The 13927-nt window shown below is 44.6% G+C and overlaps 1 protein-coding gene across 1 annotated transcript; it reads right to left on the bottom strand.

Annotated features, from left to right (window-relative positions):
- Positions 1 to 3475: 3475 nt before the first annotated feature.
- LMOD2 (leiomodin 2) lies at positions 3476 to 11997 on the bottom strand. The gene is made up of 3 exons (XM_068972309.1): positions 11721 to 11997; positions 4464 to 5815; positions 3476 to 3502 (listed from the first exon to the last, which is right to left on the bottom strand). Exons 1-3 carry the CDS (start codon positions 11995 to 11997, stop codon positions 3476 to 3478), a joined length of 1656 nt encoding a protein of 551 aa, XP_068828410.1.
- Between the last annotated feature and the right edge of the window lie 1930 nt (positions 11998 to 13927).

Here is a 13927-nt window from a genome sequence, read left to right as displayed (position 1 = left end):
GGAACGTGGCAGGCACTCAGAGAACAGTTGTGAAAGTTCAGTGCCTCAGTATCAGTGCAATATTTCTGAGTTTTGTAATTCTTAGGTCAGGTCTTTGACTTTTACGTCTACTATTTGACGACTGATGAAAACAAAACCCCACCTTCCAAACCTCAGAGAAACAAAGAAAAGACAGTGTGACCTTCTCACGAAAGGAAGTAGTTAAGAGGTCTTTTCAAGAACATATCGATTTACCCCTGTCTGTGGTGCCTCTCAATCACGCACTGCAGTCTGTTTTTACCTCTTCCTCTCCCTCACTTGGAGCAACTGCATCTGGGCAGGTATTAAATCACGATCCTGCTGACACTGAGTTATTGAATACCTGTGGCAGCAGGGCTCCAGACGCAGAGTGAGACTCAGCATTTTGGCCCTGTTTCAACCAGGATGAGGTGTACTTTAAGAGATTAATGTGCAGATATAAATCATGGTCTAAACACTCCATCTGGTCTTGGACAGCCCCTCTCCCAGTGAGCTGAACGCTCTTTATAGCGGATGAACTAGCTAGCTTTCATACCAGCTCTGTGAGTTTGCAGGGACGATGAACTTGGGATTCCTGTTCTGTGCTGAAGAGTCATGACACCTTGCCTGGCTCCAGTGGTGTCTTCTGAAATCACATTCTAAAAATGCTTTCCTTGAATGAAAAATATGCCAACTTAGTGTCTGACTATATCATACTTGTCTTATTAGGGGCTTTACAATGTTTTGAAGGTTGAGTATGGGGATCTGGATGCTTATTTCCATTCTGTTAAGTGCCTTATCAGTGCATGCTCCTCTCTCTCAAAGCCCAAAAATTTCCAGCAAGGTCACAATCTGAAGGAGGAGATATTTGTCTCCCAAACACTCTCATTTGGCGAGAAGGCCGAGCCAGTCCCCACAGCCCAGCATCTCCTAGCAGCCCAGGAACTAGCCTTTTCCTCTTACCTCTGCACACTCCCTTTTTTCTGGGATTTATACATGGTTTTGGAGAAGGCAATGGCACGCAACTCCAGTACTCTTGCCTGGAAAATCCCATGGATGGAGGAGCCTGGTAAGCTGCAGTCCATGGGGTCGCTAAGAGTCGGACACGACTGAGCGATTTCACTTCCACTTTTCACTTTCACGCATTGGAAAAGGAAATGGCAACCCACTCCAAAGTTCTTGCCTGGAGAATCCCAGGGATGGAGGAGTCTGTTGGGCTTCTGTCTATGGGGTCACACAGAGTCCGACATGACTGAAGCGACTTAGCAGCAGCATACATGGTTTTATCAAAGGATCTATTTATCAGCAACCATTTACTCCTTTGCTTCATCATGGTGGAGCTGAAAGCTCTTCACATTCAGAAGAGCCCTGTTCTCATGCACACACAGAGGTCAGGGGAAAGGAAGGTCAGTCTTGGCTTTCTGTGCTAATTCACTACACACACACACATGCTTGCCTTTTAAAAATCTATATTTTAGCTTTTATTTTTGCACAACAGTCAGTTCAGTTCAGTCGCTCAGTCGTGTCCTACTCTTTGCGACCCCATGAATCTCAGCACGCCAGCCTCCCTGTGCATCACCAGCTCCCGGAGTTCACTCAGACTCACGTCCATCAAGTCTGTGATGCCATCCAGCCATCTCATCCTCTGTCGTCCCCTGTTCCTCCTGCCCCCAATCCCTCCCAGCATCAGAGTCTTTCCCAATGAGTCAACTCTTCGCATGAGGTGGCCAAAGTACTGGAGATTCAGCTTTAGTATCATTCCTTCCAAAGAAATCCCATGGCTGATCTCCTTCAGAATGGACTGGTTGGATCTCCTTACAGTCCAAGGGACTCACAAGCACAATTGTGAACACTCATGAAAAGGGGTGAAATACTGAAGTCACTGCTAAAGGAAACTGACATTCCCACTGTCCTTCGAAGCACAGGGAGCCTTAGGACTCAGTCCAGATGGAAGCAGAGACATGCAGTGATGCAGAAGGAGCATGCATGGGCTTCTGAACAGTCTCCCATGCATCCCTAGCCCCTCTGAACCTGGTTTTCCTTGTGAATTAAATGGGAAGAGCACCTTTTAATGTTGTGAAAAGTATACAGCTTAGTTCAGAAAATGTCAGTCACTCCCCACACAAAGTCAGGAAGTAATTATTAAATGGGTGACCCAAGAGCTCATACTCTATAGGACACAAAGGAAACATTGCTAATCAAAGATAATATGAAGGACTTTAGAGGAGATTTGTAGCTTTCATAAGCTGGAGTGCAGCATCAGGTGGAGTGAAGGTAATCTCTGCCAGATCTTTCTCTTATCTGAAAATCCGGATCTTTCTTGAATGAAAGAGAGATGGGGTAGGATGATTGCAAATGCTTGCATGCTTGTCCGTGGATGTGTGTAGTGGACGCTGATATCACCACTATGTAGGCAGAGTACAGAGACACACTAAACTCAGGGTCCCCAACCTCCAGGATATAATGCCTGATGATCTGAAGTGGAGCTGATGTAATAATAATAGAAATAAAGTACATGTAATGTTCTTGAATCATCTGGAAACCATCTTCCCCTCCCCGACCCCCTTCCATGGAAAAATTGTCTTAAATGAAATCAGTCCCTGATTCCAGAAAGGTTGGGGACCACTGCCTTAAACTAAAGCTTATCACAGGGAGAGCTCAAAGGAGACTTGAGTGGTGACTCTTTAGCATTACCCTCAAGACAGCTCTGAATGCAGGGGGCCTATCTTCCAGGTGTTCCCTTAGCACTTGTTCCATCTCTACCAAGAAACTTTCTAATTTGCCATTTTTTCCCCAGAAATAGTTAACTTTAATTATAAATGATTGAATGACTTCTGGGTGTCTATCAGCCTTATGGGTCCAATATTCATGCCTCCAGGATGACAATGGTCAAGTGGGGGCTTTTCCCAAGCTTTTATTAGTATCTCACTACCAAAAAGACCTTTAAAAGGGTTCTTGATTCCAGACCTTTAGAGAGAGCTCTGATCATATTTTCTTAGGCATGAGGAAACAAAGGCAAATGCTTAGTACCCAAACCTCTTTTGGGGTGAGAATGTAATATGTTTAATATTTAGCAAAGTTACATACACACCTGACAGACGTGATTATCCACTTACAAAAAATATTAGTTTGCTTAAAAAAAAAACAAAAAACTTCAATCCAAATTTATTAGGATTACAAAAATAACAGCACATTTCATGAACTCATTACAGCTCAGAGTTACCAACACATCCAACATGTTTAAATAAACTGCTTCTTGTCAATACAAATCTCATGACATAAAAAAGAAGTTTCTTTTCATATTTACAGAAGAAACATGCCGGTAGTTTCTTAACATTCTCTTTGGAATTAATGGGTGAGGCTATTTTTAAAGTCAGAGAACATCTCAAATTGAAGAAGGTATTTTAGAAACATCTCACAATACATTTTATCTAATACCAACTGAATAATTCTGCATCCTCTTCTAAAAATCAGGCTTTTATCGCAGAGCTTCTGGAACTTCCACCTACAAAAATAGGGGATTCTCTTTTAATAAAAACAATGCAAATGATAAAGTGAAGAAAAATATATCTGTAGAGTATGACTTTAGCAGTATTTTCCAGAAAGAACTCAGATTGCTGTGAGTGTGTGTGTGCTAAATTGCTTCAGTTGTGTTCAACTCTTTGCAACTCTATGGACTGTGGTCTGCCAGGCTCCTCTGTCCATGGGATTCTCCAGGCAAAAATACTGGAGTGGGTTGCCATGCCCTTCTCCAGGGGACCTTCCCCAGGGATTGAACCCAAGAGGTCTTTTACCTCTCCTGCATTGGCAGCTGGGTTCTTTACCACTAGTGCCACCTGGGAAACCCAGATTTTTACTGGGTGATGTTCAATTTTTTTAATTATAAATTAAGTGTTAAGTCACTTGCAAAAAAGAAAGAAAAGGAAAAAGTCACTCAGCTGTGTCTGACTCTTTGTGACCCTGTGGACTGTAGCCCACCAGACTCCTCCATCCATGGGATTCTCCAGGCAAGAATACTGGAGTGGGTTGCCATTTCCTTCTCCAGAGGATCTTCCTGACCCAGGGATTGAATCTCCTGCATAGCAGGCAGACGCTTTACCCTCTGAGCCACCAGGGAAGTCCAATCACTTGCAACTCGGTGGTAAAATTTTTGTCAAGTGATGAACCTGTTTTGGAGACATATACCCTGATTTCTTATTAAGGAAATTGGGATTTTTTTTTTTTCTTTTTTAGGTTGAAATGTCTTAAGATGAGCCTGGCCCTTAAAAGAATGAGATGCCAAGAAGGTGGACCAAGCGCATCTCTCAAACAGAAACGTGCTCTCTAGCGAGCTGCTCTTGATGCTCCAGATTTGGCAGCCTGCTCTGGCGTATACTAAGTGTTAGAGAGGTGATTTGGTACCCGAGTGCGGTGGAGGCTGACTCCTACGCTAGGTGCGCGCCCCAGTCTGCTCTTGGGTTACTTACCCGCCTTAGCTGTTTTATGCTGCTTCCCCGAATAGCTTCCATGAGATTCTCGTGAGCTGATCTCTGTGGGGTAGAAGGTCGGGAACTGTCTTCCATTTTCTTCTCCTGCACCGACCTCAGGGAATTTTTAATTTCCTTTAGGATATTGTTTGGCTGTTTCTTAGCCTTTTTCCCTTTTTTCTTTTTCTGTCCGTTTTGTAATGCCCGCTGGGCACTCTCCTGCTGTTTGATGACTTCCGCAATGTTGCGGGTGATGAGCTTCTTCTCTGCGGGCGGAGGCGGGGGAGGCGGAGGCGGGGGTGGCAGCCTTTGGGGAGCAAGAGGGGGTGGCGGTGGGGGTGGAGGAGGGGGAGGGGGCGGGGGAGGGGGCGGGGGAGGGGGCGGGGCCGCCGGAGACGGAGGGCGGCTCCTCACAGTTTGGACTTTCTTGGGGAGTTTGGGGGACGACCAGGGGGAGTGCTTGGGAGACGCGTAGGGTGAAGAGCCTGGCGTGCCTCTCTGCCAGACTTTGGTCCTAAGGTTGGCTCCTCCGTCGTATCCCTCCTGCTGTTTCTGCTCTTGCATCCGCTTCTGCCGCTGCTTATCCATGTTTCTGGTCAAGAGGCTGGTCATGCTCATTCTTGGTCCTGGCAGCTCGAAATGGTAGCCCAGCCTCAGGAGCGTGGTGTTGTCCCTCAGCAGCTTGACGATCTCCATCTCCACCTGGCTGCCCATGATGTGCCTCTGGTTGTGGAAGCGCAGCTCGGTGAGCGCGGGGTTGTGCTGCAGCGCCCTCATGATGGCCAGGATGCCCTTGCCCGTGATGAAGTTGGACTCGATGTTGACGCTGGTGATGTGCCGGTTGACCCGGAGCATGTCCGCGATGGCCGTGGCCGCGCTGTCGTCGGCGCGCGTGTTGGCCAGGCTGAAGGTCTTCACCACCGTGTTGGCCTTGAGGGCCTCGGCGAACCGGGCGAGGGTCTGCGAAGTGATGTTCTCGATGTTGTTCAGATTGACTTCCGTGGTGTCGGGGTCGTTGTTTTTAATCTTTTCCAGAGCATCCTCGATCACTGTGGGGTTCCCGCAGGGGTGAATGGCAGCCGGGGGGGACTCCGTGTTCCTTCCACCGTGGCCGTTAGTCAGATGTATGTTTTCGATTTGACTTTTAAATGTCTTTGGCCTCGCGTTGTCAGAATGGACACTATCGGAATGCACAGCTCCGTTCATCCCTTCCTCGTTCGCACCTGTTCTTTCCTCTCCTTCGCTGTCCTCGTCCTCGTCCTCGTCCTCCTCTTCCGTGTATACATCCTCAGAAACCTCACTGTTACATTCTGTAAAGACAAGCTCTTCCTCACTCTCCTCTTTGTCCTCTTCTGCAACCTGAAGAGCAGAGTATCCTCATGAGGTTTGCCGTTTTAAGCACATTGTTACATTTTACAAAAGTAACACCTGGTTTTGCAATATATACATGTATCAGATCATCACGGTGGTCCCTCTAAAACTCACACGATGTGATATGTCAATTATATCTGAATAAATTCTTTAAAAAGTAACACACAAGCAAGTAAGACAAAACTTTCTAAGAATAAAAAGTTCGTCTCCAGCTGCTAATCTCCCTAGTTCAGGTGACCAGGGTTAACATTTCCTTGCATAACTTTCACCAGCTTTTTCTGTATTCTGCAGAAATTTTTTGTATTCTTCAAAATAAATATCCAGAATTCAGTTGATGGAATAAGAGTTTGCCATCATTTTGCCAGTGTTTAACAAACAAGCGGGAGCTTCTGCTCTGGAAAACCCTTGATAGCATTCTTATTCTCTTCACTTCCTCTCCTGAATGACTTGGCTTCTAGTCTACTTACAGTTTAGCAGAGTCAGCCATCCCTTGGGGGAATCACCCTTTTGTCCTTCCTTATTTCTCCATCCCAAACATACAAATGACAACAAAAATACATAACACATTTATGAGTTCCCTTTCTTTTCTTTAAGATTTTTTTTTTGAGGGGACCATTTTTTAAAAGTCTTCATATCGAATTTTGTTCCGTTATTTCTTCTGCTTTGTGTTTTGGCTTTTTGGCCTTGAGGCATGCGAGATATTAGCTCCCTGACCAGGGATCGAACTCACACCTTCTATATTGAAAGGCAAAGTCTTAACCACTGAACCATCAGGGAAATCCTTGGGTTCCCTTTCTTAATGTTGAGGAATTCTTCCTCCAGTCTGCCTCCTACAGTCTCTGTGAGCCCAGAGCCTTCTGCCGTGTCCTATGTCAGGGCATACAGAAGCTGGGCACCTCCCTCTAAGTAGAGCCTGGCATGGGGTCTCAGAGACCACACCACCTGGAAGCTGAGGCTGTATCTGTCTTTTTTCTGAGGAAAGAAAACAAGGGAGCAGGTCAAAGCTCATCTCTATGCAGAAACTCATTTGGGTCATCCTTTGCAGCAAATCAGCTTGAAATCTCATGTTATCACTGGGTTTAATGAGATGGGACTTTAGAGGACATGAGGTGGGAAAGTAATTGCCTTTGGCATTAACTACATTTCAACCGTCACATGGAACAGCAGAGAACAGTAGAAAAATCTTGAAGCAAGCCACTGCCTCAGCCTGATGGTCTTAAATTATTTACCAGGTATCAATTATGAAAGACTTTCAGTCAAACACAATTTCACTTCATCTTGGTCTTTCCTGTTTACAAGATTTTGTACTGAGAAGTTCAGCTGACCCCCCCCCCCCTTTATTCTTTGCCTCGCTACCTTTTCTGATAAAATAAAAATCGGGCAATTGCTGACAGAGTCCAATTTTCCCTAATGCTATCTTTTTAATCCTTTAGTTTCTCTAAAGCCTGGAGACCCTTTCCTGTCCCCAAAGCCAGAATTCTTCCTTCTACATGGGAATGTTTTTGACCCCAGCCTCCTGCTGCCCGAGGCACGTGGAATGAGCTTTGGAAAACACTGCGCTGGTCTCCAGGTTTGTTTGCCCAGTTGCTGTCACAAAATAGCCTCCAGTTATCCGCTTGTTTGGAGTGGCAGGCACCAAGTGATGGCCTGGGGAAGGGGTCAGCCACTCCTGGGATGGCTTGTCCAGTCTTAATTTACTCACTTGTTCAGGAGCAGGAGGGAGAGTGACACTGTGTGTGTGTGTCTGTGTGTGTGTGTGTGTGTTTAGCTGTTTCAGTATTTGGAGAAAAGGAGCCTGTCTCAAAATTCAAGGTATACTGCCTGTCATACCACTGTTAAATGGTACCCCTCTAGTTTTTCAAAGACCTTTAGGCTTTATCTGCAAGAAATGTTTTTCTCTTAAATATATTTGCAGAGATCATATCTGAAACTCTTATCCAGCAATGAGTTGTCCTGTGATATCTCAATGACATTTCCTGCAGAAAGCCTTCTTTGACATCTCCTCAAATTATCTTTGTGATGTGATCCCATGATGCTGTAACTCCTCCAATAAAGTATCTCTTTAATTATTTGGTTTTTTCTCCCAAAAGACTGTTTGCAGGGTGACAAAAAGGATCATGTCTGTTCTCACTTCACACAGTGCTCAGCAGGTAGTAGGGGCTCGGTAAAATTTGTTAACTGAGAAGCTCTAAATTGACATTGGTTAACAGCCTCTGGTGTTAACAGCCTCAGGCTTCCCTGTGACTCAGTTGGTAAAGAATCCATCTGCAATTCAGGAGACCTGGGTTCGATCCCTGGGTTGGGAAGATCCCCCTGGTGGAGGGCATGGCAACCCACTCCAGTATTCTTGCCTAGACAATTCCATGGACAGAGAAGCCTGGCGGGCTATAGTCCATGCGGTCACAAAGAGTTGGACATGACTGAGCAACTGATACAAGACAGCATAACAGCCTCTGAGTCAGGGGAGGTCTTGGAGAAGAGTACAGATGGGGTGGATAGAAAGAAGGTGATTGATTGTCTTGGTTTGCCCCGGGGCTGAAAGGTATTCCAGCAAACAGTTTTGCATTCTAAAATCTACACAGTCCCAGACAAGCCAAGATGGTTAGCCACTCTAGTTGGGGGACATCTCAGAGAACAGCAGAAGGGAGAAAGGTATCCAGAGAAGAAGGAATAATGATGTTAAAGCAATCACTGCCCACTTTCAAAATAATTCTCTCATTTGGACTGACTGCAGTGTTCCAGATCACTTATCTATAACCGCTCTGGAGTTAACCCAGATCCTTGCAAGGCCTTCCCTGGTGGCTCAGATGGTAAAGAATCTGACTGCAGTGCATGAAACCTGGGTTTTATCCCTGTGTTGGGACAATCCCTTGAAGAAAGGAATGGCAACCTCTCTAGTTTTCTTGCCGGGAGAATCCCCATGGACAGAGAAGCCTGGTGGGCTACAGTCCATGGGGTCACAAAGAGTCGGACACGATTGACTAACACTTGCAAGAATGGGGGTGGAAAGGTCAGGGGTGGGGTGCGGCAGGGAAGCTTGAGGCACTGAAGGGGGAGATAGGGAGAAGCGAATATGGGTACACTTAAGAATAAATACGGCAACAAGAAGAGGGTGGCCAACCATTTCTCTTCATTACTTCCCTGGCACCATTACATGAAGCAGGAGGCAGTAAGCGTGGTTTCCCATTCTGGTTCTGGTTCTACCCATAAAGAGCTGGTTTTGGTTGTTGTGTTAGTCACTAAGTCATGTCCTACATGTGGTCACAAAGATGTGACCCCATGGACTGTAGCCCACCAGGCTTCTCTGTCTGTGGAATTCTCCAGGCAAGAATACTGGAGTGGGATGCCATTTCCTTCTCCAGAGTGTCTTCCCCACTCAGGGATCCAATCCATGTCCGCCTCATTGGCAGGCAGATTCTTTACTGCTGAGCTACCAGAGAAGTCTCAAAAAGAGCTGGTTGATTTTAAACAAATCACTACATCCCTGGGATAGACAGTCTCAAGGAAACTGCAGTAGAGTTGAGCGGTTCTCCAACCACAGGATATGTCAAAAGCACCAGGGGCACCAGGAGAAGCCACACAGTGCTGGGCCCCACTCCCAGAGTTCTTCATTCATCTGGTCTGGGGGAGCCCTAGAATGAGTTGGAAGGTCCCAGGCGATGCTGATGTACCCACATTCTGAGAACTGCAGTCTTTGTGCCAACAGGACTTGGTTTGAATTTCAGCTAGAAGCTGTTAATCTCAAGTGAGTTTTTTAACCTCTCCCAGTCTCACTTCTCACATCCAGAAGGTGAGAGTTCAGTGAAGTAATGTGAATGTACTTATTGTCACCTATGCCTGACACCCAGCAGATACTCAAGCTCAGGGAGCTGGACCTTTGGGTCTCCAGGGCCTCTTGGAGATGTTTAATGCAGGATAAGTTTGTGGGAGTCCAGGTGGGCAGAAGCTGTCATTCAGTAGGTGTTGAACATGATTTTCATAAATATTTACAGCCAACAGCAGCCTGAGAAGCATGACCCCTTATCTCCTTCTCATGGTCTACACTGGGCTGCTCTTCACTTTCACTGTTACCCCTTCCCCCACCCGCCCACCAGTCAGCTGCTCTGAGCTTTTTCCTGGAGTTGAAATGGGTTGACACCCTCCACTGGCAAACTTCTGCTCAGCACTCCTTGTGACTCTGGAGACAACTTGCCAGCAGGGAAAGGGGAGCGGGAGAAAAGTTAAGTAGCTGAGAAAGGAATCAAAGTTCATCAACACACAGCCTCTCTAATTGAGCTGATAAGCCATTGGCAGGGCTCAGGTATCAGCAAAACCTTTGGCAGGAGCCGGCGGGTTTCATCAACAGCTGACAACAGGCTTTGTCCTTTGTTTTCCACTCACCTCAATACGTTATGACATTAAAATGCCTTTGTTGGGTGATTACTCCAGTGGCTGTCTGTCCTAGATATTATGAGGCAATTTTAATCTTTTTTATTAGGGAAAATCTTGAACTGTTAGGAAAATGTGATACTTCCTATATTTGACTGGATTTCAGACACACATTTCCACATCAAAAAAAAAAAAGACCTTACGTTTGTGGAAGAATTGACCAACCCAAATCCTGGCCCATTTTGTGTATCCTTCCTTCTCACCACCACCTTCAGACCCTCAATGCAGGTCGCCACTGTGGCCTTGGCGAACCCTGGCCTGATTCTGGTGGCCCATTCTGCAATGATTGACATGGACAAAACTCACACATATCTTGCTACAAATGTGGCCCACACACTCTATCATCAAGATCATCTAACAGTTCCCGGATTAGTACTATGAAAGCCTTGCCATTGGCTTCAGGCCATTTTGATCTTAGATGATTCCAGTAGAGCACACAGGTTTTAAACTCTTGCTCCTGACCAGTGTTCTTCCACAAATTCAGGAATTTGTTATTTTTATATTCTTATTGCCATAACTATCTTTCCAGAGCTTTTTTTGAACTTCCTTCTGTGAATGATTTATTTGACAAATTCAAATTAACTATTTCCTGGGCAGAGAACAAGAGCTTAATAGACCTGACCTCTAATATAAATGCATTTTCTGGCCTCAGAATCACCATTATAAAATAGGAAGGAATCTTAGAGATCATCCTAGCAGGGATGCTTAACCTGGAGCCTTAGGAGGGTTTCAGGATGTGTGCCATCATTTTGAAATTCTATGTAAAATCTTGTATGTTTACACAAGCACACATGCATTTTCTTAGGAAAGTCTTTAACCTAAAGATCTCAAAATGGTGGCTGAAGAACACCCTCCATTGATATGAAAGAGAACTCTGCAGAACTGACTCTCTGTTCAAGGTCTTACAACTTCGGTGCAGAGCAGGAATAAGAAATAAGGTCCCCTGACTCTCAGCCCCATATGTTACTCACCACCCCATGTTTCCTGGTGTTGGAAAAAGGAATTAGTTTTATTGTAGCCACCATCACAGTCCAAGCAACAGATTACCCACTATTGTCTTTATAGAAGAAAATAAATTTACTTAGCTGCCATATACACTTATGTTATTGCCATATATATATATGTATAAACAAGTATTATGCCACATCCTTAACTTATAACTCAAATTAGACTGTTGTTTGGCAAAATATCTAAACCCATGCTTTGCTTGTGAATTATTTTCCTCTTGAAGATCCCATCCTTGTCAATCACGGGACCCCCCAACTAAGAATCTTTCATATAATCCATTAGGTTGTCATAAAAGTTGGATGACTATTTCAGCCTGAGAAAATTTTCAATAGCAGGTGCAAGTGGATTACAAGAAAAGTGATGAGGAATGAAAAATTAGAAAAAAATAAGAGAGATTCCTGGGTTCGGGGTTGGGGGATTGGGAATAGCTAAGGAAAAAAATCCAAGAGCCTACCTTTCCACACTCCCCCAGCCTCTCCTTCTCCAAGAGTTTCTGGGACTCCTTTTCCCAATAGGCCATCAGCGCCTCTCTGCTGAATGTCCCTGTGGGGGTTTTCTCGGTCAGACTCTTTTGCCTCATCCCCACCGGGAGGCTGTGATCAGGTTCAATGTCGTCCAGCTCCCTCTCTAGCTCCTTCAGCTCCTCAGCTGACAGGGAAGCCAGGAGTTCGTCCTCATCGATGGATTCATATTTGCTAAGTCCTCTCCTGTAGCCAAAGGTAGACATGGTCCCTGCTTCGTCAGACCCGAAAGGAGCTTGGGGAACCAGGCCTTCAAGGCAGCCAGCGGCAGGCAGGGAGGAGAGTAGGCAGGCCGGTTAGCAACTGGTGCTGGGAGTGCCTGCGATAGCCTTTTAAGAGTGGTGATACAGGCTGTGACAATGCCGAGAGGAGTGAAGGCATAGGCTGTTTTAAGCATCAGACGTCAGCTAGACATTTGAACACAAAGAATGTCACATCAGTGGTGGATGGAGGTCTCAGAACCAGTGGGGATTATTCACATACTGGCCAGGGACATATTTAGCTGAGCCTAATGGCTCATGAGGACAGGCAGACAGGGCTTCAGATAGGAAGCAACCAGCTTCTTATTTGTTTTCAAACAACAAGAGGGTAAAAATGTATTTCTAAAATGGCTTACTACCACCACCATGGTCATGAAAAGATTCTCTTCCTATAATCTTCCAGGGTGAGAAATGACTACACATGCCTTCAGAGTCGTTATTCTGGTTCTCCTAAAAAACATATCGTGGGTGGCACTGATGAGGACAGAAGGTTATAATGAAATAGCATTTTTCTACTGTCATTGCACTTTGAAGTTTACAAATCATAAGTCCTGAGAGATGACTTACATTAATTATCTCCCTTTACAGATTTTGGCAAGTGAGGCTCTGAGAAATTAAGTGAAGTCAGACAGCTAGAAGGGCGGAAGCCTTTGCACTCTCTCTCCTCTGCACAAAATGGTTTCCTTCTCCTCAGCCCTAAGTGTTAGTAAACAACTTGATTCACAAACAAAACTCCCCAAAAGACAAATAACAATATTGGACAAGATTTATTATGAACTGACACTACGCCAAACATTTATCTCACTTAATCCCACAGTCCCATGAAGTGTATACTATTACCCATATTCTACTAGTACAGATTCTGAGAGGTTAAGTAACTAGCCCAGGACCACAGAGCTAAGAAATGGTGGAGCTAGAATTTGCAACTGGATTTGTGTCTGGGCTGAATACTGCAGAGATGCTAATTTGAAATTATATACCTGTCCACATTTTTGTGAATGTGATGAAATACACACACAGTTTACAGGGTTTCATAAATATATCATCCTAGCATACAGATACATGAACATCTGTTAAAATGTATATATAGAGAGAACTATATATGTGTCAACACAAATACATGATATTTTGTTTATACATTCAGTAGTTGTGAATGTTTGGGTTGTTTCCAGGTTTGGGGAGTTATAACCAATGTTGAACACTTACTGCAAGTCTATGTAGCCACATGTTTTTATTTCCCTTGGGTATCTAGTTTGCAGTAGTGGAATTGCTGAGTTATATGGTAAATTTACTTTTCATGAAACTGCCTAATTATTTTCCAAAATGGCTGTACCAATTTACTTTCCCACCAGCAATAAGGAGCATTCCAGTTTCTCCACATCCTAACATGTTTTTGCTAAAGTGTTGGATTATAGCTATTTCAGTGCCTATGAAATGGTATCTCATTATTGTTTTAAATTTCATTTCTCTGATAACTAATGATGTGTGCTGTGTTTAGTTGCTCAGTCGTGTCCAACTCTTTGCCAACTCATAGACTGTAGGCTGCCAGGCTCCTCTTCCATGCAGATTCTCCAGGCAAGAATATTGGAGTGGGTTAGATGCCCTCCTCCAGGGGATCGTCCCAACCCAGGGATCAAACCCAGGTCTCAAACCCAGGTCTCCCACATTGCAGGCAGATTCTTTACCATCTGATCCACCAGGGGGCCCATAACTAGTGATACTGAATATCATATGTTTACTGGCATTCTTATGTCGATTTTGGTAAAATATTCATTTAAATCTTATGCTCATTTTTACATCGGGTTGTCTTATTACTAAGTTATAAAAATTATTTTTATAATCTGGACTTTATCAGATTTGTAGCTATTATCTGTCA

Source organism: Capricornis sumatraensis, chromosome 5 (assembly GCF_032405125.1).
Source record: "Capricornis sumatraensis isolate serow.1 chromosome 5, serow.2, whole genome shotgun sequence".
In the NCBI taxonomy this organism is placed as follows: domain Eukaryota; kingdom Metazoa; phylum Chordata; class Mammalia; order Artiodactyla; family Bovidae; genus Capricornis; species Capricornis sumatraensis.
The sequence above is the reverse complement of the archived record's forward strand: the minus strand, read 5'-3'. Positions and strand labels throughout refer to the sequence as shown.

What these genes read in the sequence shown, in the direction of transcription:
- LMOD2 (XM_068972309.1), bottom strand. Translation starts at nt 11,997, where the DNA reads ATGTCTACCTTTGGCTACAGGAGAGGACTTAGCAAATATGAATCCATC. An exon ending in GGGGGAGTGTGGAAAGGTAG is followed by an intron (nt 5,816 to 11,720) that starts GCTCTTGGATTT and finishes TTCAGGTTGCAG; the next exon opens with AAGAGGACAAAGAGGAGAGT. An exon ending in GCATAAAACAGCTAAGGCGG is followed by an intron (nt 3,503 to 4,463) that starts GTAAGTAACCCA and finishes CTATTTTTGTAG; the next exon opens with GTGGAAGTTCCAGAAGCTCT.